A 25,739-nucleotide genomic window follows, 5' to 3' on the forward strand; every position below is an offset into this window, starting at 1 on the left:
TGGCCTTGAGATAGAAGCTGTTTTTCAGTCTCTCGGTCCCCGCTTTGATGCACCTGTACTGACCTCGCCTTCTGGGTGATAGCGGGGTGAACAGGCAGTGGCTCGGGTGGTTGATGTCCTTGATGATCTTTTTGGCCTTCCTGTGACATCGGGTGGTGTAGGTGTCCTGGGGGGCAGGTAGTTTTCCCCCTGGTGATGCGTTGTGCAGACCTCACTACCCTCTGGAGAGCCTTACGGTTATGGGCGGAGCAGTTGCCGTACCAGGTGGTGATACAGCCTGACAGGATGCTCTCGATTGTGCATCTGTAAAAGTTTGTGAGTGTTTTTGGTGACAAGCCAAATTTCTTCAGCCTCCTGAGGTTTAAGAGGAGCTGCTTCGCCTTCTTCACCACGCTGTCTGTGTGGGTGGACCATTTCAGTTTGTCCTTGATGTGTACACCAAGGAACTTAAAACTTTCCACCCTCTCTACTACTGTCCCGTCAATGTGGATAGGGAGCTGCTCCCTCTTGTTTCCTGAAGTCCACAATCATCTCCTTTGTTTTGTTGACATTTAGTGTGAGGTTATTTTCCTGACACCACACTCCGTGGGCCCTCACCTCCTCCCTGTAGGCCTTCTCATCATTATTGGTAATCAAGCCTACCACTGTAGTGTCGTCTGCAAACTTGATTGAGTTGGAGGCGTGCATGGCCACGCAGTCGTGGGTTAACAGGGAGTACAGGAGAGGGCTGAGAACGCACCCTTGTGGGGCCCCAGTGTTGTGGATCAGCGGGGTGGAGATGTTGTTACCTACCCTCACCACCTGTGTGCGGCCCATCAGGAAGTCCAGGACCCAGTTGCACAGGGCAGGGTCGAGACCCAGAGCTTGATGACGAGTTTGGAGGGTACTATGATGTTAAATGCTGAGCTGTAGTCGATTAACAGCATTCTTACATAGGAATTCCTCTTGTCCAGATGGGTTAGGGCAGTGTGCAGTGTGATTGCGACGTCTGTGGACCTATTGGGGCGGTAAGCAAATTGGAGTGGGTCTAGGGTGTCAGGTAGGGTGGAGGTGATATGGTCCTTGACTAGTCTCTCAAAGCACTTCATGATTACGGAAGTGAGTGCTACGGGGCAATAGTCATTTAGCTCAGTTACCTTAGCTTTCTTTGGAACAGGAACAATGGTGGCCCTCTTGAAGCATGTGAGAACAGCAGACTGGGATAAGGATTGATTGAATATGTCCGTAAACACACCAGCCCACTGGTCTGCGCATGCTCTGAGGACGCGGCTGGGGATGCCGTCTGGGCCTGCAGCCTTGCGAGGGTTAACACGTTTAAGTGTTTTACTGACGTTGGCTGCAGTGAAGGAGAGCCCGCAGGTTTTGGTAGTAGGCCGTGTTGCAAACAGGGTGCATATTGTGGAATATTTTCTATTCTGTACAGTCTTCCTTCTTTTCACTCTGTCAATTAGATTAGTATTGTGGAGTAACTACAATGTTATTGAGCCATCCTCAATTTTCTCCTATCACAGCTATTAAACTCTGTTTAAAAGTCACCATTGGCCTCATAGTGAAATCCCTGAGCAGTTTCCTTCCTCTCCGGCAACTGAGTAAGGAAGGACACCTGTCTCTTTGTATTGATACAACATCCAAAGTGTAATTAATAACTTCACCATGCTCAAAGGGATATCCAATGTCTTCTAAATTTTTAACCAATCTTTGCAAGGCATTGAAAATCATTCCTGGTCTTTGTGGTTGAATCTGTGTTTGAAATTCACTGCTCAATCTGAGGGACCTTACAGATAATTACATGTGTGGCGTACAGAGATAAGATAGTCATTCAAAAATCATGTTAAACACTATTATTGTACAGAGTGAGTCCATGCAACTTATGTGACTTGTTAAGCACATTTTTACTCCCAAAAGTATATAGGCTTGCCATAACAAAGGGGTTGAATACTTGACTCAAGACATTTCAGCTTTTCATTTATTTATTATTTGTAAAATAAAATCTAAAAACATAATTCACTTTAACATTATGGGGTATTGCGTGTAGGCCAGTGAAAAACAATATATTTAATATATTTTAAATTCAGGCTGTAACACAACAAAACGTGGAAAAGGTCAAGGGGTGTGAATACTTTCTGAAGGCACTGTATGTCTTATATATCAGTGTCTGGATGCAATATTTTACTCAGGAATATTGAACATTGAAATCTTTTACTCTCGTAATTCCAACTGCATCTGTGGATGTTTTCTGCTGACAACAATCACAATTCATCTTTGTCTTTAATGCAGGGTTTGACTTCAACATCAGAAGCTATTGAGTGGAATGGTTTCTTTCTATGTTCTAGAGTGGGATTGTTTTCTGCTGGTGTGTCCTTAGGTAGCTCTTCTCTAAGAACCTCTTCCTGCAGTGTGTACAGGCTTCTCTCCCCTGTGGACCTTCAGGCTCATGTTCAGCTGGTGATGTCGGGAGAATCCACCCTCTGGTGCCTCTTCAAGTGGTCCTGGCGGGAGAATCTCTTATCACACTGGGTACAGCTGAAGGGATTCTCCCCTGTCTGGACCCTCTGGTGGATCTCCACCTTCTGGAGGCAGCTAAAGCCTTTGTTACAGAACATGCAGAGGAACCATTTCTCTTTACTATTGCCTGATGTGGCTCCCCCTCCCCGTGATTTGGCCCTTAAGTTCAATACCTGATTGAAAAGGACGTTTGAATCGGAAGGCCCCATCGATGAGGAAACTGGGTCGCAGTCCCTGAACACGTGGAAAGGGGAGTGGGTTGTGAATATTTGGATTTGTCTCTAAACTTTCCCTGTAATCTAAGAAATCTCTGCATTCCATGTCGGAGGAATGTCACCTTCCCTGCCCTTTCCTTTCTAGGCACCCTTCAGAGTATACACTACTACTGTACAGGTTCCAATTCCCTCCAGACAGATCAGTCTGTGTCTAAACCCAAGGATATGTTGCCAGGGTCCATCTCTGTAGCGTAAGAACAAGACGGATAATGGCTGCCAATGTCTAATGCATCACTATCCCCACAGGAATTAACTGTCCTCTGGCTCTGCTGAAATACCTGTAAATACTCTGAGCCAGGATCAGACCCAGCCTCTCTGGGTCTGATTTGTGGGAAGATCCGGGTGTGTAAGAGCCTTTGTGTTACAGTTAAAGTCTTGGTGTACGTCTCTGACATGAGGACGGTGTTCGCCGTTCCACTGACGTTGTGCTGGGTCCTGGTCTGGGTCCTGGTGACGGTGGGGAGGTCCTCCATGGCTACAGGGGGTTGCTCCAGCCGCTGCTCTAGTCAATGTCTCTGTTGTGTCTTAGGTCCTCACCTTCAGTCCTCTCCTGCTTGACACGAGAGGTTATTATCTGTACATGATTTGAATTGGATAACAATGTCACTGGGAAGTCTCACAAGTACCCCTATGCCAGATAAATAAGGATGAACATGTAAGAAAATTAATAGCCGAGGGGAGCCTTTCTGAAATAAACGAGCCACATTTGATGTACAGTAATGTTCTGTTTACACTATGAAGCCAACCTCTATCACGATAACATGCTAGGTTGAGGTTCCACAACCCTCATCTATAGATATGGGGTGGTCATCTCTCCACATGCTGTGTCGCGCTGGCTTCACAAAGCTCATGTAGCCTCAAGTGAGATGTCCTTCACCTAAAAGGGTTATTGGGGGGAAAGGAGGTGGTTCAATAATGTACTGTCCACGTAGCGTCGATTTTGACTAGGTAGGTTGCAGCTAATGTCAGAAGTCACTTTTCTTATCAGGTTAGCGGACTTTAAGCAGCATTGGATACTTAACGTAGCAGGTTACTATAATTAGGTTAATGTTAGGAAAAGTATTAGCTGAAATCTCAAAAGTCTCACCGACGAAACTTTTGACATTAGCGGCATGACATGCCTTCTAGACATGACCCACGGCATCTGAAAAATGTACCTCTTGTCATACATCTGTATCGGTCGACGATCTTGACTCTACTGGGACGACTCGCTCTCGTGCCACCTTCATTTTCCAGTAGCTGTAGTTTCCTCCGCAATGCCCTGTTTTCTTTCTGGCTTTGAGTTATTTCCAAACTAAACACTGCATAGTCGTCGTCTACGAATTTACAGATCTCAGCCACGGCTGAATTCGCTAGCAGCTCCCATGATGGAGGCTATTTGAGTGTGAAAATCCATAGTTAGCTAACGTTACCTAGATAACATCTATCAAGTAAGTTCGGACTCCAACGCGATTTAAATTCTACATGGAGTGATGTTGTGCAGTTTTGAGTTCCAGGATGTTAATAAAAGTCTAAATATCAACAAAAATGCAACGTGGAAATTGTTATTGGTCATTGTTTACACAAATGTTATTGGTTGGCGGATAAATAAAAAGTCTATGCGCGCTGTTCTTTGAAATACAGTATTGTTTATTACGTTACACATCAAACCTATTCATGGCCCTTTCCGCATTTGAGGGAGAGAAAAAAAGTACGTCGTCCGTGAACCGGAAACCGATAAGTGGTCTTCTTCTTCGAGGTTTAACCGCGGTTGGCATCAAATAAATGTTGCATTGCCGCCACCTACTAGACTGGAGGACAACTCACTTATACTTTGCAACTCACTTATACAGTTCGACAAAAACAACAACACTGAGTTACACATGGGATAAACAAACGTACAGTCAATAACACAATAGAAAAATGAAAGGATGGGACACCACCACTTAACACACCCTGTAACTCTTCTGATGTCAAATCTCGCACACACAACTACCTCTCTGCAGCTGCCACCACAACCTGAATTTTCTGAGACTTACGTTCCATCCCTGCAGTACAGCTGATAATCATTGCTATAAATGCAAAAAAAAACATATTACTGAAACATATCACTTGTTGGTTTATCCTTCTGTAATGGTACAGATCTACTATTCACACCACTGCTCACAGGACCCCTCCCCCTTGACTCATCTTCCCCTACTTTCTTCACTGCCTCAGCATATGACAACTTCTACACTACTCTAACCTTGGAAACCTCAACCTGCCTCTCTCGCACGGGACATTTCTGATCTGATTTTAGCCTACTTTGTAAATATTTTCTTATTTTTCTTCTTCCGTGCTTTTACACCTGCATTGCTTGCTGTTTGGGGTTTTAGGCTGGGTTTCTGTACAGCACTTTGAGATATCAGCTGATGTACGAAGGGCTATATAAATACATTTGATTTGATTTGATTCTTGAACTGCACTGTTGCTTAAGGGCTTGTTAGCAAGCATTTCACGGTAAAGTCTACCTTTGTTGTATTTGGCGCATGTGGCAAATAAAGTTTGATTTGATGGGCACCGCTACAATTAACACATACCACTACTTTCCCCAATGCTACACATTCCTTTGTCTCATGCCCTTCTGCACACTTCTCACACTTAGGATCCTCCCTCCTACACACTGCTGCCACATGCCCATAAGCTTGACACCTGTAACAACGTAACGTATTCGGCACAAAAGCTTGTACAGGATAACTTATATATCCTAACATCACTTTGTCGGCCAAAGACAACATAAAAACTCAAAAGAACAGACAATGACTGTTTCATCACTCAAGCCACCCTGTCTGTGCGACGAGCATCACAACCACTGGGCATCTTCCCCTTCAGTTGGTCAACTTTTACATTTACTGCTACCCCGGTGATCACTCCTTTCAATGGTGCCCTTTTCTTGAGAGCAAAACAATTCCTTTCATTTCTTGCCCCCATTTGTTTAACTTGGGAGCACCTTCTCCCTCTGACCAGCAGAAACACAAACAATTATCACAAGACCACTTCTGGTTACCCTCATCGATTCCACAGCACCCAACTCTGTTTTCACCCACCCTGAAACCACAAATGGATCAGCCAAAAGGGTCCACTTTTCCCAAAAACTTCACTCCTACTGCCACAGACTCATCTTTATCCTGACCCTAAGTGCAAGCCTCGGGCTCAGAGTACTTCACCACACCTACAACCTCTGATACTTTGACCTTATTCACTTCTATTTCTCCTCCTGTCTTCAGCTCCCTGCTTACACTTTCTACAATTCTTCTTTAACAAACCATCTCATTTTTCTGCCATTTTGAACCGACTCAAGCTCACTGTATTCCTCCCTCTCTCTCTTAGACCTCCTCTGCCTCTCTTTTTCCCTCCATTCCTCCTCTGTATTCCAAGTATACGTCTCCTTATGATAATACTGCACTTCTTCTGACATAGATGTTGTTCTTGCCTTGTGCCTTGTCAAGGGACGCCATTTAACCGTCTGTCACAATCTCCGGACAATCAGCACGAACCCCTCGGGATGTAGCGCTCAACAGTGCATCCCACTTATAAAGCAGCTGCTTCGTCTTGATGTTATTCTTTATCAAAGCTACCGCAACGCTTTTCTATTTCAAACAAGCGCGCTCTTCCAACCACCATCCACCCGGGTGCGCCTTCCGTCCTAGGATAAGTGGTCGAGGACATATGAATTCGTTAGTAGTCGAAAGGAAGTGTCCTCCCCTCCTTGATAGTCTTTTTGAAATCTACCATGCAACTTTTGAATCAGCTTTTGTTTTGTTGGTGGAGAAAAGCATGCAGATGTTTAAAAACAAATATGCTACTTATGTTTTATCTTGCACAACTAACTTAATTATCACTTTACACATTTATTTTGGGATCCAGCCCTAAACATTATTTGCCTCATGATCCGCGAATACGGAGAAGCAGTCATTTCATTCAAGCGCATTTTCGTCCACATTACCTCTCCGCGATTACCTTTGACCTTATTCAAAAGGAGGCCGGAGGAGAGAGGACGCAGGATTTGCTCAAAACCAATTGAGAAAAGGCCATGATCAGTATCTTTCAAGCTCAGAGCAGACTTGTATAGAAAAATTACCGTAAATGACCTAAAGAGAATGGTTGGCTAGATCCAATCGGTGGCAAGGATAGACACTTATAGGTTCGAAGGATGCCAAGGAGACTAAGTTGAATTTTAATTCTAAATGATAAACAAGCAAATACAAAATCAATACATGAAAGGATAACATGAAAAAGTATTTAGTCAGCCACCAATTGTGCAAGTTCTCCCACTTAAAAAGATGAGAGGCCTGTAATTTTCATCATAGGTACACTTCCACTATGACAGACAAAATGAGGAAAAAAAATCACGAAAATCACATTGTAGGATTTTTAATGAATTTATTTGCAAATTATGGTGGAAAATAAGTATTTGGTCAATAACAAAAGTTTATCTCAATACTTTGTTATATACCCTTTGTTGGCAATGACAGAGGTCAAACGTTTTCTGTAATTCTTCACAAGGTTGTCACACACTGTTGCTGGTATTTTGGCCCATTCCGCCATGCAGATCTCCTCTAGAGCAGTGATGTTTTGGGGCTGTTGCTGGGCAACACGGACTTTCAACTTCCTCCAAAGATCTTTTATGGGGTTGAGATCTGGAGACTGGCTAGGCCACTCCAGGACCTTGAAATGCTTCTTACGAAGTCACTTCTTCGTTGCCCGGGTGGTGTGTTTGGGATCATTGTCATGCTGAAAGACCCAGCCAAGTTTCATCTTCAATGCCCTTGCTGATGTAAGGAGGTTTTCACTCAAAATCTCACGATACATGGCCCCATTCATTCTTTCCTTTACACGGATCAGTCGTCCTGGTCCCTTTGCATGAAAACAGCCCCAAAGCATGACGTTTCCACCCCCATGCTTCACAGTAGTTATGGTGTTCTTTGGATGCAACTCAGCATTCTTTGTCCTCCAAACACGACGAGTTGAGTTTTTACCAAAAAGTTATATTTTGGTTTCATCTGACCATATGACATTCTCCCAATCTTCTTCTGGATCATCCAAATGCTCTCTAGCAAACTTCAGACGGGCCTGGACATGTACTGGCTTAAGCAGGGGGACACGTCTGGCACTGCAGGATTTGAGTCCCTGGCGACGTAGTGTGTTACTGTTGGTAGGCTTTGTTACTTTGGTCCCAGCTCTCTGCAGGTCATTCACTAGGTCCCCCCGTGTGGTTCTGGGATTTTTGTTCTTGTGATCGTTTTGACCCCACGGGGTGAGATCTTGCGTGGAGCCCCAGATCGAGGGAGATTATCAGTGGTCTTGTATGTCTTCCATTTCCTAATAATTGCTCCCACAGTTGATTTCTTCAAACCAAGCTGTTTACCTATTGCAGATTCAGTCTTCCCAGCCTGGTACAGGTCTACAATTTTGTTTCTGGTGTCCTTTGACAGCTCTTTGGTCTTGGCCATAGTGGAGTTTGGAGTGTGACTGTTTGAGGTTGTGGACAGGTGTCTTTTATACTGATAACAAGTTCAAACAGGTGCCATTAATACAGGTAATGAGTGGAGGACAGAGGAGCCTCTTAAAGAAGGTCTGTGAGAGCCAGAAATCTTGCTTGTTTGTAGGTGACCAAATATTTATTTTCCACCATAATTTGCAAATAAATTCATAAAAAATCCAACAATGTGATTTTATGGATTTTTTTTCTCATTTTGTCTGTCATAGTTGAAGTGTACCTATGATGAAAATTACAGGCCTCATCTTTTTACGTGGGAGAACTTGCACAATTGGTGGCTGACTAAATACTTTTTTGCCCCACTTTATTTCTTTGTAGAAAACTAACTATTGTTCAATCCTGGTAGTTAATTGCACTCACCTGGTGTCCTAGGTCTGAATTAGTCCCTTATTAGGAGAAGATGAAGACCAGAAGGGTTTTGGCCCTCCAGGACTGACATTGAACAGCGCTGAAGGACTTAGTAATCCAAAAAACCCTCTAACCCCAAGACACTTCACATGATCACCATGTCAGCTAAAGGATGGTTCCCAGATATCCTGTGTACATCTCAAGCCACACTACTATGATTTCTCCCCATTGTGGACACTTCTATGTTTGATAAGGTTACTCTGGAAGGAGAAGCTCTTGTAACACAGCTTGCACATAAACGGCCTCTCCTTGGTGTGAACAGTCTGGTGCTGCTTCACATAGTTTGCATGAGCGAAGCGCTTCCCACATGTGGGGCAGGCGTACGGCTTGTCTGCGTCCGTCTTAATGCTCGGCCTACCACGTTGTGACCCAATGACACCAGATGAGGTGGAAGCAGGAGCCAATTTAGAGCTACCTCCTTGACCTCTAGCCATTGTTTGGGTGTTGTTGTGTGCTGTGTTATAGGCTAGGTACCTCTCATGGTGACCGCTCATCCTCACCCTGTCTGCATTCGTGGGGTTACCACGAGGCAGCTGAGGAAGGCTAGACCCAGGTCCAGGCCTTCTATGAACCCAGTCACCAGGCATTAGACGAGAACCTGAAGGAGACAGACATCCTGATAGACTACTGCCAGGGGGGTCTACCACCACTCTCTGTGAAAGCTGAAGCCCAGTGTGACCTGCTCTGTTCACCATGGATACTGTGGTGGTTGTATCATAGACCCTCCTGTTCCTATCTCTATCAGCCCCAGGCCCTACTCCATCCCTGCACTGAGACTGTGAAGAGAAGGGTCTGGGCTGCAGACTGGATCCCTGACTGGAGCCTCTGTCTCTCTGATGACCACCAGGACTGAGGTTGTTCAGTCCACCTGTCCACTGGTTGTGTTCTGTGTGGTGGTGGAGTCTCTTAACCTCACGTTTGGGTCCTGGTTCCGACTCAGAAAGGAAGAGTGAAGGCTCCTGGTCCAGGATCCTGATCCGGGGCCAGGGTTTGTGATCAGCCTCTTCAGAGGTCCACTCTCTCCCACCAGTAACACTGGATATCAGCAGGTCTTCCTCGACTGTAGACTGCAAAAAAAGATTGTGCAGAAAAGCGTAAAGGTTTATATAATAAACTCTGCTGAACACACAGAAACATTACATGATATTATAAACTGTTAACCACAGTCAAGCCCATCTCTAATACTGTGATATAAGTACTTTTATCAAGAAATAAAGGGAACACTAAAATAACACATCCTAGATCTGAATGAATGAAATTTTCTTATTAAATACTTTTTTCTTTACATAGTTGAATGTGCTGACAACAAAATCACACAAAAATCATCAATGGAAATCAAATTTATCAACCCATGGAGGTCTGGATTTGGAGTCACACTCAAAATGAAAGTGGAAAACCACACTACAGGCTGATCCAACTTTGATGTAATGTCCTTAAAACAAGTCAAAATGAGGCTCAGTAGTGTGTGTGGCCTCCACGTGCCTGTATGACCTCCCTACAACGCCTGGGCATGCTCCTGATGGGGTGGTGGATGGTCTCCCGAGGGATCTCCTCCCAGACCTGGACTAAAAGCATCCGCCAACTCCTGGACAGTCTGTGGTGCAACGTGGCGTTGGTGGATAGAGCGAGACATGATGTCCCAGATGTGCTCAATTGGATTCAGGTCTGGGGAACGGGCGGGCCAGTCCATAGCATCAATGCCTTCCTCTTGCAGGAACTGCTGACACACTCCAGCCACATGAGGTCTAGCATGGTCTTGCATTAGGAGGAACCCAGGGCCAACCGCACCAGTATATGGTCTCACAAGGGGTCTGAGGATCTCATCTCGGTACCTAATGGCAATCAGGCTACCTCTGGCAAGCACATGGAGGGCTGTGCGGCCCCCCACACCATGACTGACCCACCGCCAAACCGGTCATGCTGGAGGATGTTGCAGGCAGCAGAACGTTCTCCACGGCGTCTCCAGACTGTCACGTCTGTCACATGTGCTCAGTGTGAACCTGCTTTCATCTGTGAAGAGCACAGGGCGCCAGTGGTGAATTTGCCAATCTTGGTGTTCTCTGGCAAATGCCAAACGTCCTGCACGGTGTTGGGCTGTAAGCACAACCCCCACCTGTGGACGTCGGGCCCTCATACCACCCTCATGGAGTCTGTTTCTGACCGTTTGAGCAGACACATGCACATTTGTGGCCTGCTGGAGGTCATTTTGCAGGGCTCTGGCAGTGCTCCTCCTTGAACAAAGGCGGAGGTAGCGGTCCTGCTGCTGGGTTGTTGCCCCCCTACGGCCTCCTCCACGTCTCCTGATGTACTGGCCTGTCTCCTGGTAGCGCCTCCATGCTCTGGACACTACGCTGACAGAGACAGCAAAACTTCTTGCCACAGCTCGCATTGATGTGCCATCTTGGATGAGCTGCACTACCTGAGCCACTACCTGAGGGTTGTAGACTCCGTCTCATGCTACCACTAGAAGGAAATCACCGCCAGCATTCAAAAGTGACCAAAACATCAGCCAGGAAGCATAGGAACTAAGATGGGGTCTGTGGTCACCACCTGCAGAACCACTCCTTTATTGGGGGTGTCTTGCTAATTGCCTATAATTTCTACCTGTTGTCTACTCCATTTGCACAACAGCACGTGAAATTGATTGTCAATCAGTGTTGCTTCCTAAGTGGACAGTTTGATTTCACAGAAGTGTGATTGACTTGGAGTTACATTGTTTTTGTTTAAGTGTTCCTTGTATTTTTTTGAGCAGTGTATTTTCTCACTATGTTAATGTGACCAGGTAGAAGTTTGGGGTCAGACCCTGCCCTAGCTACTCCGGGAAGGTTAAAGGTAAACAGTATAGCACACGGCAGTCTCTCTTACTTGGTCAACACTGTCCACGCTTTGATAACAGCGGGTTATTCAAGCAGTGTTGCGTGCAGTTAGACAAGAGCTACAACCGAGAGACGGGGATATAGTGTTTGTGTGAGAACCTGCGTTGCTGTGTTGAAGAACTGTTTTGGACATTACATTGACTATTGTAATGTAAATGAAATAAATGGCATGCACCATTTCTCTCAAAAGGGAAGACTGATAGCAAGTGTGTGTAACCAGCCCTTTTGAGTCCTTCCGTGTGGGTTACAGATGAGAAACGTTATGTTACTTCTGCTGATTGTATTGATTTTTGTAAAAGCTCACTGGTAGGGATTGTCAACCGTTTGTCTGCCGACAGTGCCTCTGAACAGTGTCGACAGTCAATTATATTTTGTATTCACACAGCAAAGACCTTGATGTCGTCTGCCACTCAGCCTTATTACAATTCTCCAAATCAGAAGGTGGCAGTAGCATTGCTTGGTAACGGATGTCCCGTCTGTGTTAAGTTATGGTCTAGATTCCAATGTTTGCTAACTAGCTGTGCTAATGTTGATGTTTGTTGTTTGTTGTAGAAAGCCCTTGTTGATACTAGCCAGACGGCCACAAATAGATAACTACCTCGTAATCACTCTCCATAATCCCATACTACCAGTACCAGCCCATGGCCAAATGTTTAAATATCTAGTTAACGTTAGCATATTCGCAAGCTAGCACAACATGGCTAGCTAAGGACACTGCACTAACACAGGCAGCTGTTTCATGGAAACTAATCCATTGTGATTGAATTATGTCAATACTAGCTACATCACGCAAAGCTGCCACAACTGTCAGTGAGAGTGTCCATGGATTGAGTCTTTGAATGAAGAGATCGAGATACAACTGTCCCGTTTGAGTGTTTTTCTGCAGCGAACTGATAAGACGAGCGACCCAGGGATGCGTGTGCTTTGGGGGACCTTTAACATACTGTGACTGGCAGAACGGGCGTTGTATGTGGAGAATGAGACCTGCAGTAGATATCTCAGATAGGGGGGGAGTGAGGCCTAAGAGGGTTTTATAAATAAGCATAAACCGCATTGCGTCTGTGCACTTAGCCAGCAACCATCCTATAGCTTACATTGCATATGAAGTCTGGCTCATGACATTTAACAATGGATGTACAGAGAATGTGCCACATTTTCTTCCCCCTTTTGTTGTCACACATTTTAGCTCCCCCAGTTCGTGCTCTCGGATTGGCTCAAAGTCAAGTTGTTGGCCAATGACGAGCATCACAATTCTACAAGTAGAAACCGCAGGTTCGTCGCTACCGGGTCGGCATACAGCAGGTAACGCTTTTGTTCTAGCAAGAGGAGGAACGGCCTCCCACTGTGATAAGTACCTATCGGAAGTGTTCTCAGTGCGTTTCATGTTTAACCAATTGCATTTCCATCTTTAAATCATGCATTGTAGCCATGCTGTATTTCTTACATTGTGTTCTGTTCTGGTTTCAGATTTGGCCTTTCTCAGTTTCTTAGACCTGAATAACTAACTATATGAGCTATAATAGTGACTAGAACTCTATATGAATTAAGCATTTTACCTAAATCATGTGAACCTGATCTGCTCCTATACTGACCTATTGATACACTTTGCTCTTCTGTCGTAATAAACTATTTTTATAAAAAGGGAAACTGGTCCCTGCCTCTAAACGAGGGACAACCTGAGTACATTCTTGATATTACGTAAAATGTTCTGTACCTTCGTTTTAATAAAATACAATTTAGAATCCTTTGGAAAAGATTTAACATTTCACACATATTTATGTCATCTTTACTTTATGTCAAGTAAAAATGACACTTAATAAGTGAAGCATTCTTACAGACACAATCACACCAGCTCTACCTCATCATACACATTCTTTCCTCAGTTCACCTCATCCAGTTCCCTATACATCCACAAGCAACAGAATTAACTACAAAGTAACTGTCACGACTTCTGCCGAAGTTGCCTCCCCTGCCTGTTCGGGCGGTGCTCGGCGGTCGTCGTCACCGTCCTACTAGCCACTACCGATCCCTTTTTCGTTTGTCTGTTGGTTTTGTCTTATTAGTTTCACCTGTGTGTATTTTAGTTTAATTAGCGTCCTTATATTTAGTAGGTTGTCCCGCCCTTGTTTTGTGCGGGATTGTTTTTTGTATTCCTGTTATTTGGTGGTGTTCATGTGTTTTATTCTCCGGACTATTTTGGTCCTGTGTTTGGGCTAGAATATTTATTCACCCTGTGTGTTGGGTTGACCGTCGTTTTGTGCGCCGGAGAATAAACTGTCTAAAAACTGAAACCTGCTCTCTGCGCCTGATTCCACCCACCTTAGTAATTCGTGACAGTAACTAGTACTACATTACTATAGATGGGCCGTGTGCATTTTCTGCTGGTGTATCCTGAGGTAGCTCCTCTCTGAGAACCTCTTCCCGCAGTGTGAACAGCCTCTCTCCCGTGTGGACCTTCGGGTGCTTCTTCAGCTGGTGCTGGCAGGAGAACCTCTTCGCACACTGGGGTGCAGCTGTAGGATTTCTCCGCTGCCACATCAGGACAAGTGTGAAACACTGGCAGCTGAAAGGTTTAGCCCCCGTGTGCATCCCCTGGTGGATCTCCACCTGTTTGGGGAAACCGAAGGCTTTCCCACAGAATGAACACGCTTCTCTTTGCCACCGGATCTACTGATAGAGTTACTACTACTGTCATTTGTCAATGAGCTTGTGTAGCCTTTTAGTGTTGAGGCACTGCCATTGTCTGAGGTCTGGTTTAACATTAGGAGAGTGTGAGGAGGACGAAGGCCAGGGAATGTCTGTGTTGTCACAGGATCCATATTCCAGTTGATAGATCCTATAGAAGGCAGGCTGAAGGCAGCACCTGTTAGGGGGTTAACCTGAGGCCCAATCTGTCTCTCTGAATCACAACTATAGGAGCAGGACGGAGCATCGCCAGCAGAGTCTGTATCTGTTCTCTCCTGCCGCATAAGGACACCTCCCCGTCCCTGCAGACCAAATCTACCCCTTGTCCTGGTCACAGCCAGTCTGTTGTCATGGATTCTAAGATCGGTTGTGGTTTTGTGTTTGACTGTCTGTTTTTCTGGTTGTGGTTAACAGTGTTGTTCCCCAGCCCAGTGTTGAGGACACTGTCCCATCCACTGACCTCCACTATGTCGCCTCTGGTCCTGATCTGCTCAGTGATGTTGTCCCCTGGGCTCTTGGCTGCACCGGTCTGGGAATCCAAGCTGGCCGCCCAGTCTCCTCTACTAGCCTCCAACCAACCACCTGCAGGAAGAGGTTAGAAAATACACTTTACAAACATGACAGGGAAAACTCACTTTATTTTGGTCAATTAACTGGTCAAGTTCAGACATTATAATGTGTGTTTTTGTATGTAAAAATACGTTATATCGATTTCATTTTATGAATGAGGAGAGCCAGGCGCATCACTATTCCTTTTGAAAATCTATTACTGTATGTAGACTATATGCATTGTTTTATATCAGTTCTTTAAATTGAACCTTTATTTAACTAGGCAAGTCAGTTAAGAACAAATTCTTATTTACAATGACGGCCTAGGAACAGTGGGTTAACTGCCTTGTTCAGGGGCAGAACGACAGATTGTCAGCTCAGGGATTCGATCCACCAACCTTTCGGTTACTGGCCCAACGCTCTAACCACTAGGCTACCTGCCGCCCAGATAGTGAGAAGGTCCCTCCAGCAGTGATGAGGGATGAGCCTTGCATAGAAGCGATGCCACCTGTCGGAAAGCAATGTGCTATATGTATTTCTCCCTTACCTTGCTCCCCCATATTTCGTCCACTCAGCAGGTCAATGCTCTCTGGTCCATCCTCTATTGTCTCCTCTTTGACCAGCAGGAGATCAAGCTTCCCATCCTCCATGTCTACTGACTGTTAGAGATACAGAATGAGAGGATGTTGGATCAAGAAATCAGATATGAGCATCCTGCTTTGGAGCATCTTCTGATTGGGCAATGAGGGATTGATATGAGTACTATGCAACATGTAAGTTAATTTGATACGATGCAAACGTATTAATTGATTTGATTAATTTACTCTTAAATGGTTTGATAATTCAAAGGCATAGTTGCACATTTAACACATAATTCATAAAGACCCGGCCCCGTACCCACAAAGAGTGCTGATCTAGGATCTTTCCATATAGTCTTATTCATTATGATCTACAAGGCAAAACTGATCGTAGACCAGTCCTCCTACACTAAGAGTCTTTGTGGATTCGGCCCTGACCTAATATAATTCAGACAGTAGTTTACAGTGGGCTCACCTCAGGAAGACTGTGTGTGGTCCTGTGCTGCTCAGCTGGTTCTTCTGTGGGTTCAGGAGGAGGTGTAGTCTGGTTGTCCTCCATGACCATGGTCCCCTCAGTGTTCCCCAGACCCTCCTCCTCCTTCACCAGCAGCACCTCTGGAGCTTCTTCCTCCTCCTGGAAGAGACAGGTGATACAGATCACACAGACATACACTCCCTCAGGTACATACACACAGATAAACACACTTTCAACATGGAGTGTTTATCCTTCCCCACTACGTTTGAGTCCTATACTGTAGTTAGTGACTTCATTGTTCTTAAACCCATCATGGTGGACATAAATATGATGTGGGCAAAAATAAGTCAGCTATGATAAGTTAAAAGTCATCAGACAAATCTGACTAAACTATTTTGACGTGTACAGTAGGTGTTTGTTAGTGTGTGGGTGTGTGTAGCTATATTTAGTGTATATTGGTTATAAAGCCCTATCAGTGTATGCAGAATAGGGTGAGATCAGATGTGATGTATACTAAAGAGTCTCAAGGAAAGTCTTGGAATTAAAAGTCCCATTTTGTGTTTATTAAACAAACAGGTTTTAAATACACCATCTGAAAACCACACATATGCGTTTGAACAAAAAAATTTGCATGAAGTTGATGAACTGCATTCTTTTTCTCATTAAAGGTATTCTGGGATAAAAAGTAGTTGAATGGAAGTAATGAAATAGGCATTTGTGAACATCATATAGCCTACACCGTACAAACACAATATGTAACATACTTTTTATGCTTATAAATCTGTTTGTCATTTTACCTTTACATGTTTATGCCATTTAGCAGACACTCTTATCCAGAGCGACTTACAGGAGAAATTAGAAATTGCTCAAGGGCAGAGACAGATTTCACACCTAGTCTACTCAGGGAATCGAACCAGCCACCTTTCGGTTACTGGCCCAAAGCGTTTAACCGCCAGGCTACCTGCTGCCCTCTAAATATGACTTATATATTCCACAATGTCTGGGCCTTGCATTTCAACACACTTAGTTGTTGTGGAAATTGACCCACTACTGCGGTTTACTTTGTACATCTACAGTGCCTTCGGAAACTATTCAGACCTCTTGATCTTTTCCACATTTTGTTAAGTCACAGCCTTATTCTAAAATGGATTAAATAAATACAAATTATCAGCAATCTACACATAATACCCCCTAATGACAATGTTATTAAATAATACCTTATTTACATTAGTATTCAGACTATTTGCTATGAGACTCAAAATTGAGCTCAGGTGCATCCTGTTTCCATTGATCATCTTTGAGATGTTTCTACAACTTGATTGGAGTCCACCTGTAGTAAATGCAATTGATTGGACATGATTTGGAAAGGCACAGACCTGTCTATATAAGGTTCCACAGTTGACAGTGCATATCAGAACAAAAAAACAAGCCATAGAGCTCCGAGACAGGCACAGATCGGGGGAAGAGTACCAAAAAATGTCTACAGCATTGAAGGTCCCCAAGAACACAGTGGCCTCCATCATTATTAAATGGAAGGAGTTTGGAACCATCAAGACTCTTCCTAGACCTGGATGCCCAGGCAAACTGAACAATCGGTGGGGGAGGGCCTTGGTCAGGGAGGTGACCAAGAACCCGATGGTCACTCTGACAGAGCTCCAGAGTTTCTCTGTGGAGATGGTTGTCCATCTGGAAGGTTCTCCCATCTCTGCAGCACTCCACCAATCAGTCCTTTATGATAGAGTGGCCAGACGGAAGCCACTCCTTAGTAAAAGGCACATGACAGCCCGCTTGGAGTTTGCCAAAAGGCACCTAAAGACTCTCAGACCATGAGAAACAAAGATTCTCTGGTCTGATGAAACCAAGATTCAACTCTTTGGCCTGAATGCCAAGTGTCATGTCTGGAGGAGACTTGGCACCATCCCTACGGTGAAGCATGGTGGTGGCAGCATCGTATTGTGTTGTTCTTTTTTCAGCGGCTGGGACTGGGAGCCTAGTCAGGATCAAGGCAAAGAGGAATGGAGCAAAGTACAGAGAGGTTCTTGATGAAAACCTGCTCCAGAGTGGAAGGTTCACCTTCCAACAGTACAAGTCTCTGAATGTCTGAGTGGCCCAGCCAGAGCCCGGACTTGAACCCGATCGAACATCTCTGTAGAGAACTGAAAATAGCTGTGCGCAACACTCCCCATCCAACCTGACAGAGCTTGAGGGGATCTGCAGAGAAGAATGGGAGAACTCCCAAAATACAGGTGTGGCAAGCTTGTAGGGTCATACCCAAGAAGACTTGACGCTGTAATTGCTGCAATCAATTTCAGAATAAGGCTGTAACCTAAAAAAATGTGGAAAAAGTCAAGGGGTCTGAATACTTTCCGAAGGTACTGTACATCATCTTGCTGAGTCTACCTTTAATACAGGGTTTGATCTAAACGTCAGAAGCTATCGAGTGGAATGAATACTTTCTATGTTATAGAGTGGAATGGTTTTTCTGCAGGTGTATCTTGAGGTAGCTCCTCTCTGAAAACCTCTTCCCGCAGTGCGTACAGGCAAACGGCCTCTCTCCCGTGTGGATCTTCAGGTGCATCTTCAGATGGTCCTGGCGGGAGAACCTCTTCTCACACTGGGGACAGTTGTAGGGTTTCTCCCCTGTGTGGACCCTCTGGTGCCTCTTCAGGGTGCCAGCTTCGGTGAAGCGCATGTGACACTGGGTACAGCTGAACCGTTTCTCTTTACTATTGCCTGATGTGGCTCCCCCTCCCTGAGCCTGGGCTCTATCCCTGTCATTTGAGTTCAAAACCTGATGGAAAAGGACGTGGCTGTGTAAATCGGAAGGGCCCATCGATGTGGACACTGGGTCGTGATCCCTGAACAAGTGTAAAGGAGAGTGGGTCGTGACATTTGGATTTGTCTCTAAGCTTTCCCTGTAATCTAAGAAATCTCTGCCCTGTGAGTGTCCATCTCCTAGGTTACTATCTGCATTCCATGTGGGAGGAACATCACCCTCCAGTTTCATAGTCACTTCATCTACGACTAGACCCTCCCCTTTCTTATCAAGGCACCCTTCAGAGTATACACTACTACTGTAACGGTTCCAGTCCCCTCTAGACAGATCAGTCTGTATCTCTAAACCCAAGGGCATGTTGCCAGGGTCTAGCTCTGTAGAGTAAGAACACGACGGATCATCACTTCCAGTGTCTAAAGATTCACCAAGCCCACTTGAATGAACCGTCCTCTGGCTTTGATGAAATACCGGTAAATAGTCTGAGCTGGGGGCAGGAGGAACGCCCAGTCTCCGCACACCCAGTATCTCTGGTTCTGATCTGTGGTCAGATCCTGTGTGTAAGAGCCTGTGTGTTACAGTTAATGTCTTGGTGTCTGTCGCTGACTTGAGAACGGCGTTCTGCGTTCCACTGACCTCCGTGATGCTGTGTCGGGTCCTGGGCTGTGCTGGGGCAATGGTGGGGTTCTCCGTGGCTACAGGGGGCGCACCAGACTCTCCAGTCTGGATGTCTCTGCTGTGCCGTGGGTCCTTCTCTCCTTCAGTCCTCTCCTGCTTGACTCCAGAACCTGCAGCCTCTGCAGCTGCAGACTGACAAGAAAAGAGGAGGTTATTATCGGTACAACGGTTGAATTGGATAAGAATGTCGTAAGGAAGTCTCACAAACTCCCATATGGCAGATAAATGAGGACGTACATGTAAGCAAGTGAATAGCTGGGGACACATTTGATTTACAAAGTAACTGTCATTTTTAATGCAACACTATTCCACTGACCTCTATCACGATAATGTGCTGGGTTGAGGTTCCACTCCCCTCATCAACAGTGATTGGTTGGTCATCTCTCCATGTGCTGTGTCCTGCTGGCTTCACAAAGCTCCTGTGGCCTTCAGTGAGATGTCCTTCACCTGAGAGAGTGATTGGGGGAAAATAGGTGGTTAGGTTAGCTACTATCTGCTCCAAGGTATAGACCCCTTTCTGTGTTTGCAATTTGGTTGCAGAACTCGCGGGAGTTAGATGAAAGACCTTTTCATTTTGGGGAGATTTCTATTCTTCAGTAGCTCTTCAACAAAGTGTGCCAAGCCTGCCCCAAAAAGTGGATTTGTCTCCATCCTCCCAACATTCATGACAGACTTTGTTTAGGAGCTAGTCTGGGTACCAATCTTCGTAGCTAACATTCCACTCCTGTCATTTTCCAAAGCTTTTGGGCAATCTCAACATTTATTATGCAGCCGGACAGCGGCTGTCCTCCACCGAGCAAAACTATTGTACCACACGGAGGGAGCTACTGGCAGTAGTGGAGTTCACTACACACTTTCGTCAATTCCTGCTCGGAAGACCCTTCATCGTGCGAACCGACCACAGCAGTCTTCGGTGGCTCATAAGGATGAAGGAACCAGAAGGTCAACTGGCGAGGTGGCTCGAGAAGCATAACTTCAAGGTCATACATCCAGGACGCCACCACATATGCTGACGTCCTGTCCAGGAGGCCCTGCTGCCAGACTTGCCCCTGCACTTACAGGACCCTACCTAGAACAATGGCCGTTTCAGGTACCAGGAAGTGCAGTCTGAGCACGGCCCCGGTATAGCAGATTTATGCTGTGGAAGATACTTCTGTGGAGCGCCGCTCAGTGGGGGTAGGATAAGACCCCAGCCTACACTCCCTGGAGATTCTGGAGCTGCCTTCGATGTGGAGTCGGGTCATCGGGACAGTGAAGATGAAACGTTGCGCAAGTCGTGCATATCCACTGGCCTCGCGCTCTTCCAACCTCTCTCTATTCCTCTTATAGCTCCTGAACTAGTTGCCTATCCCAAATGTGTCCCAGAGGTAGATGTATAGTTTGGTCACTTATTGAGCAACTCAAAAATATATCTTTCTATATCTATGTTAAGGGATTTTTATCAATAATGACTAAATTATGTATACATTTCAATCAGAACTATACTAAACAGAATACTATTATGTTACTGTATGGATGTATGAATCTTATAATCATAGTACTGAATATAATGTGTGTAATTATAATCAAGAATTAGAACAAAGACGTTCTGTTCCTTGTTAGAAACTAATGGAGCTATCGTCAGACTGGCTGGAATGCTGTGTTCCTTACGAGACATCCTGTCTCTACACAGGGAGGGGAGAGACCTTGGGCTGGTAGTAAATGATCTAACAGGTGGTGGATGATGTGGGAAGGCTTGTGAACTATACTGCCATTGTATCAGAGTGGAGGAGGGACAGATTAAAACCTATGACGTCATTTTTTGTTTATAACCTGTTGTAAACTGTACCATGATCAGTACTCTCGAGAATAAACGCTATTGATTGATTTTGAGACTGGCCTCTGTCCATTTTATGCAAATAAGTATCTTACAAATTCTTAGGAATGGGCAGAGTGTTTAATTGAATTGTTTAATAATGATATAGGAATCTAATTCCTTTAACAATCTACAGTACCAGTCAAACGTTTGGACACACCTACACATTCCAGGGTTTTTATTTATTGAGACTATTTTCTACATTGTAGAATAATAGTGAAAACAAACTATGAAATAACACACATGTAACCAAAAAAATACGAGTTTCTTCAAAGTAGCCATCCTTTGTCTTAATATCTTTGCACACTCTTGGCAACTTTTGACTGGTACTGTATATTTGAGGAAAGAAGCACCTTGCTCTTGCTTGCTGGATATAAAATAGGCTACAGCATTCACACAGTGAACTGGCAGGGAGATTTGAATGGTGAGAGCTTCTCTGGTGTGATGTGATCACATTGGCTTGTTATAAAGATGCAACAATGGGGAATCCTCTCTTCTCCAGGCACCCAATGTTTATGTTTACAATAAAATGTATTACATTAGAATGCCCAATGTTTCTAATGAAATGTATTGAAAATGAAATACAGAAATCTCATTTACATAAGTTCACACCCCTGAGTCAATACATATTATCACCTTTGGCAGTGATTACAGCTGTGAGTGTTTCTGGGTAAGTCTCTAAGATCATTGCACACCTGGATTGTACAATATTTGCATTGGAAAACATCCCTGGTCTTTGTGGTTGAATCTGTGTTTGAAATTCACTGCTCAACTGAGGGACCTTACAATTATCAGTATGTATGGGGTACAGAGATGAGGTAGTCATTCAAAAACCATGTTGAACACTTATTGCACACAGAGTGAGTCCATGCAACTTATGTGACTTGATAAGAACATTTTTACTCCTGAACTTATTTAGGCTTGCAAAGGGGTTGAATGCTTCTTGAGTCAAGAAATTTCAGCTTTTCATTTTTAATGAATTTCAACGAAACAAAATCATCTTTGACGGTATGGGGTATTGTGTGTGTTTGCCAGTGACACAATCTCTATATAATACATTTTAAATTCAGGCTGTAACAAAACCACATGTGGAAATAGTCAAGGGATGTGAATACTTTCTGAAGGCACTAAAAAAAAATGTAAATGTAATAGCTGAACAGAGAATGCTATTGAAGAGCTATTGAAGACTGAAATCCGAAAATAATAAATAATAATAATTCAACAACGAAAAAAGGGGTGGATTTTTCTCCATCCTCTGATTCAGAATATAGTCATTTCTTAGTTAGCTTTGTTTAATCCGAAATCGTATTATCTCATGCTTGGTAGCTATTGACGAGAGAGAACCAAATATACACCGAATACCCAATATAAAACAAATTTGACCTGGTCAGTTTGACAGACTAGAATTGACAAGGATATAAACTAACACTTGACTTCTTGCAAGACATCCAAGTAATCACAAAAGAGGAATTATTGCATACTATCCAAACACATGCGCAGAGGGGAACGGGGCAAAATGTACCTCTTGTCATTCCTCTGTATCGGTCGAGGATCTTGACACTTCTGGGACGACTGCCGAGGACGCGCTCTCGCATTGTCCTCTCTGCGCGCTCCCGTGCCACCTTCAGTTCCAGTAGCTGTAGTTTCCTTCGCAATCCCCTGTTTTCTTTCTGGCTTTGAGTTATTTCCAAACGACACACTGCATAGTCGTCGTCTACGAGTTTACAGATCTCTGCTACGGCTGCATTCGCTAACACCTCCATGATGGAGGCGATTTGCGTGTGAAAAACCATAACGTTGCCATTACAGTTAGCCATTGTTAGATAACCTTAGCAGCTAGTTAGCGTTACCTAAATAACACATATCAACCAAGTCCTGTCTCTAACGCGAATTAAAGACTGCCTTTTGTAAGTATGTTTTGCTATGAAAGTTAATTTGTCTTTAAGTTAATAAATGTCGAAATAAGAACTAAAAAATCGCTAAGGCGTTCTTGGTCACTGTTCACTTCCGTTTACTTATTTTTCTTCGTGTGGTTTTACGGCAGACTAGACGTGTTGTTGTGTATTGCCGCCTGACACAGGTCGGAGAGTGAATTGCACATTTCGTTTACAAAACAGTATTGCATAACCACCCAACAAATACAGTGTCTTCAGAAAGTATTCACACCCCTTGACTTTTTCCATAATTTGTGTTTTAATTAATACACACACAATACCCCATAATGTCAAAATAGAATTAGGTTTATATATATATATATTTTACAAATGAATTAAATTAAAAGCTGAAATGTCTGAAGTCAATAAGTATTCAACCTCTTATGTCAAGCCTAAATACTTTCAGGAGTTAAAATGTGCATAACAAATCACATAGTTGCATGGACTCACTCTGTGTGCAAGCATGTTCGACATGATTTTTGAATAACTACCTCATCTCTGTACCCCATACATATTTAGGCTTGCCATAAGAGGTTGAATACTTATTGTAAGGTCCCTCACTTATGTAAGGTCCCTCGGTCGAGCAGTGAATTTCAAACACAAATTCAACCACAAAGACCAGGGATGTTTTCCAATGCCTTGCAACGAAGATAACTTATAGATTGGGGGGGGGGGGGACATTGAATATCCCTTTGAGCATGGGGGAGTTATTCATTACACGTTAAATTGTGTATCAATACACCCAGTCACTACAAAAATACATGCGTCCTTCCTAACTCAGTTGCCGGAGAGGAAGGAAACCACCCAGGGATTTCACCATGAGGCCAATGGTGACTTAAAACAGTTACTGAGTTTAATGGCTGGAAGAGGAATAACTGAGGGTGAATCAACAACATTGTAGTTACTCCACAATACTAACCTAAATGACAGAGTGAAAAGAAGGAAGCCTGTACGGAATACAAATGTTTGGAATAAGGCACCAAAGTAAAACTGCTAACAACTTTGTCCTGAATACAAAGCGTTATGTTTGGGGCATATCTAACACAACACATCATTCAGTCCCACGCTTCATATTTTCAAGCATGGTGGTGGCTGCATTGTGATATGGATATGCTTGTCATGGGCAAGGACTAGGGATAACAAAACAATTAACGGAATAGAGCTAAGCACAGGCAAAATCCGAGAGGAAAAACCTGGCGGTCTGCTTTCCAACAAACAGCAGGACAATAACCTAAAACAAGGCCAAATATACACAAACATAATTTATAATGGAGTTGCTTACCAAGATGACATTGAATGTTCCTGAGTGGCCTAGATAGTTTTACTAAAATAGGCTTGAACATCTATGGCAAGACTTGAAAATGGCTGTCTAGCAATGATCAACAACCAACTTGATAGAGCTTGAAGAATTTAAAAAAGAATGTGCAAATATTGTACAGTCTAGGTGTGTCAAGCTCTTAAAGACATACCCAGAAAGATTCACAGTTGTAATTGCTGCCAAAGGTGATTATAACATGTATTGACTCGAGTGTAAATTTGATAGTTATATACACTGCTCAAAAAAATAAAGGGACCACTTAAACAACACAATGTAACTCCAAGTCAATCACACTTCTGTGAAATCAAACTGTCCACTTAGGAAGCAACACTGATTGACAAATTTCACATGCTGTTGTGCAAATGGAATAGACAACAGGTGGAAATTATAGGCAATTAGCAAGACACCCCCAATAAAGGAGTGGTTCTGCAGGTGGGGACCACAGACCACTTCTCAGTTCCTGTGCTTCCTGGCTGATGTTTTGGTCACTTTTGAATGCTGGCGGTGCTTTCACTCTAGTGGTAGCATGAGACGGAGTCCACAACCCACACAAGTGGCTCAGGTAGTGCAGCTCATCCAGGATGATACATCAATGCGAGCTGTGGCAAGAAGGTTAGCTGTGTCTGTCAGCGTAGTGTCCAGAGCATGGAGGCGCTACCAGGAGACAGGCCAGTACATCAAGAGACGTGGAGGAGGCCGTAGGAGGGCAACAAGCCAGCAGCAGGACCGCTACCTCCGCATTTGTGCAAGGAGGAGCAGGAGGAGCACTGCCAGAGCCCTGCAAAATGGGGGTTGTGCTTACAGCCCAACACCGTGTAGGACGTTTGGCATTTGCCAGAGAACACAAAGATTGGCAAATTCGCCACTGGCGCCCTGTGCTCTTCACAGATGAAAGCGGGTTCACACTGAGCACATGTGACAGACGTGACAAGAGTCTGGAGATGCCGTGGAGAACGTTCTGCTGCCTGCAACATCCTCCAGCATGACCGGTTTGGCGGTGGGTCAATCATGATGTGGGGTGGCATTTCTTTGGGGGGGCCGCACAGCCCTCCATGTGCTCGCCAGCGGTAGCCTGACTGCCATTAGGTACTGAGATGAGATCCTCAGACCCCTTGTGAGACCATATGCTGTTGCGGTTGGCCCTGGATTCCTCCTAATGCAAGACAATGCTAGACCTCATGTGGCTGGAGTGTGTCAGCAGTTCCTGCAAGAGGAAGGCATTGATGCTATGGACTGGCCCGCCCGTTCCCCAGACCTGAATCCAATTGAGCACATCTGGGACATCATGTATCGCTCCATCCACCAACGCCAC

The 25,739-nt window shown here is 44.4% G+C and overlaps 1 protein-coding gene across 4 annotated transcripts; it reads right to left on the reverse strand.

Moving 5' to 3' along the window:
• Positions 1 to 1,944: 1,944 nt before the first annotated feature.
• LOC135561867 (zinc finger protein 329-like) lies at positions 1,945 to 25,739 on the reverse strand. Of its 4 annotated transcripts, none has more exons than XM_065004004.1 (8): positions 22,698 to 24,859; positions 19,637 to 19,767; positions 19,279 to 19,452; positions 15,870 to 16,028; positions 15,364 to 15,475; positions 14,728 to 14,849; positions 9,623 to 9,773; positions 1,945 to 3,330 (listed from the first exon to the last, which is right to left on the reverse strand). In XM_065004004.1, exons 1-8 carry the CDS (start codon positions 22,990 to 22,992, stop codon positions 3,320 to 3,322), a joined length of 1,155 nt encoding a protein of 384 aa, XP_064860076.1. In that variant the 5' UTR covers positions 22,993 to 24,859; the 3' UTR covers positions 1,945 to 3,319. The 4 variants fall into 4 exon arrangements, with proteins under 4 accessions (XP_064860076.1, XP_064860075.1, XP_064860077.1 ...); XM_065004003.1 differs by having other exon boundaries at positions 9,618 to 9,773; positions 22,698 to 23,317; XM_065004005.1 differs by lacking the exon at positions 1,945 to 3,330 and having other exon boundaries at positions 9,662 to 9,766; positions 22,698 to 24,861.

The sequence above is a fragment of the Oncorhynchus nerka genome, linkage group LG18 (assembly GCF_034236695.1).
Source record: "Oncorhynchus nerka isolate Pitt River linkage group LG18, Oner_Uvic_2.0, whole genome shotgun sequence".
In the NCBI taxonomy this organism is placed as follows: Eukaryota; Metazoa; Chordata; class Actinopteri; order Salmoniformes; family Salmonidae; genus Oncorhynchus; species Oncorhynchus nerka.

Bases quoted from the DNA above. Each gene is read 5' to 3' on its own strand.
- LOC135561867 (XM_065004002.1), bottom strand. From the start codon at position 22,992: ATGGCTAACTGTAATGGCAACGTTATGGTTTTTCACACGCAAATCGCC. The intron at 19,768-22,697 runs GTACATTTTGCC...TCACTCTCTCAG, and splicing joins ATACAGAGGAATGACAAGAG to GTGAAGGACATCTCACTGAA. The intron at 19,453-19,636 runs GTCAGTGGAATA...TTTTCTTGTCAG, and splicing joins AGCACATTATCGTGATAGAG to TCTGCAGCTGCAGAGGCTGC.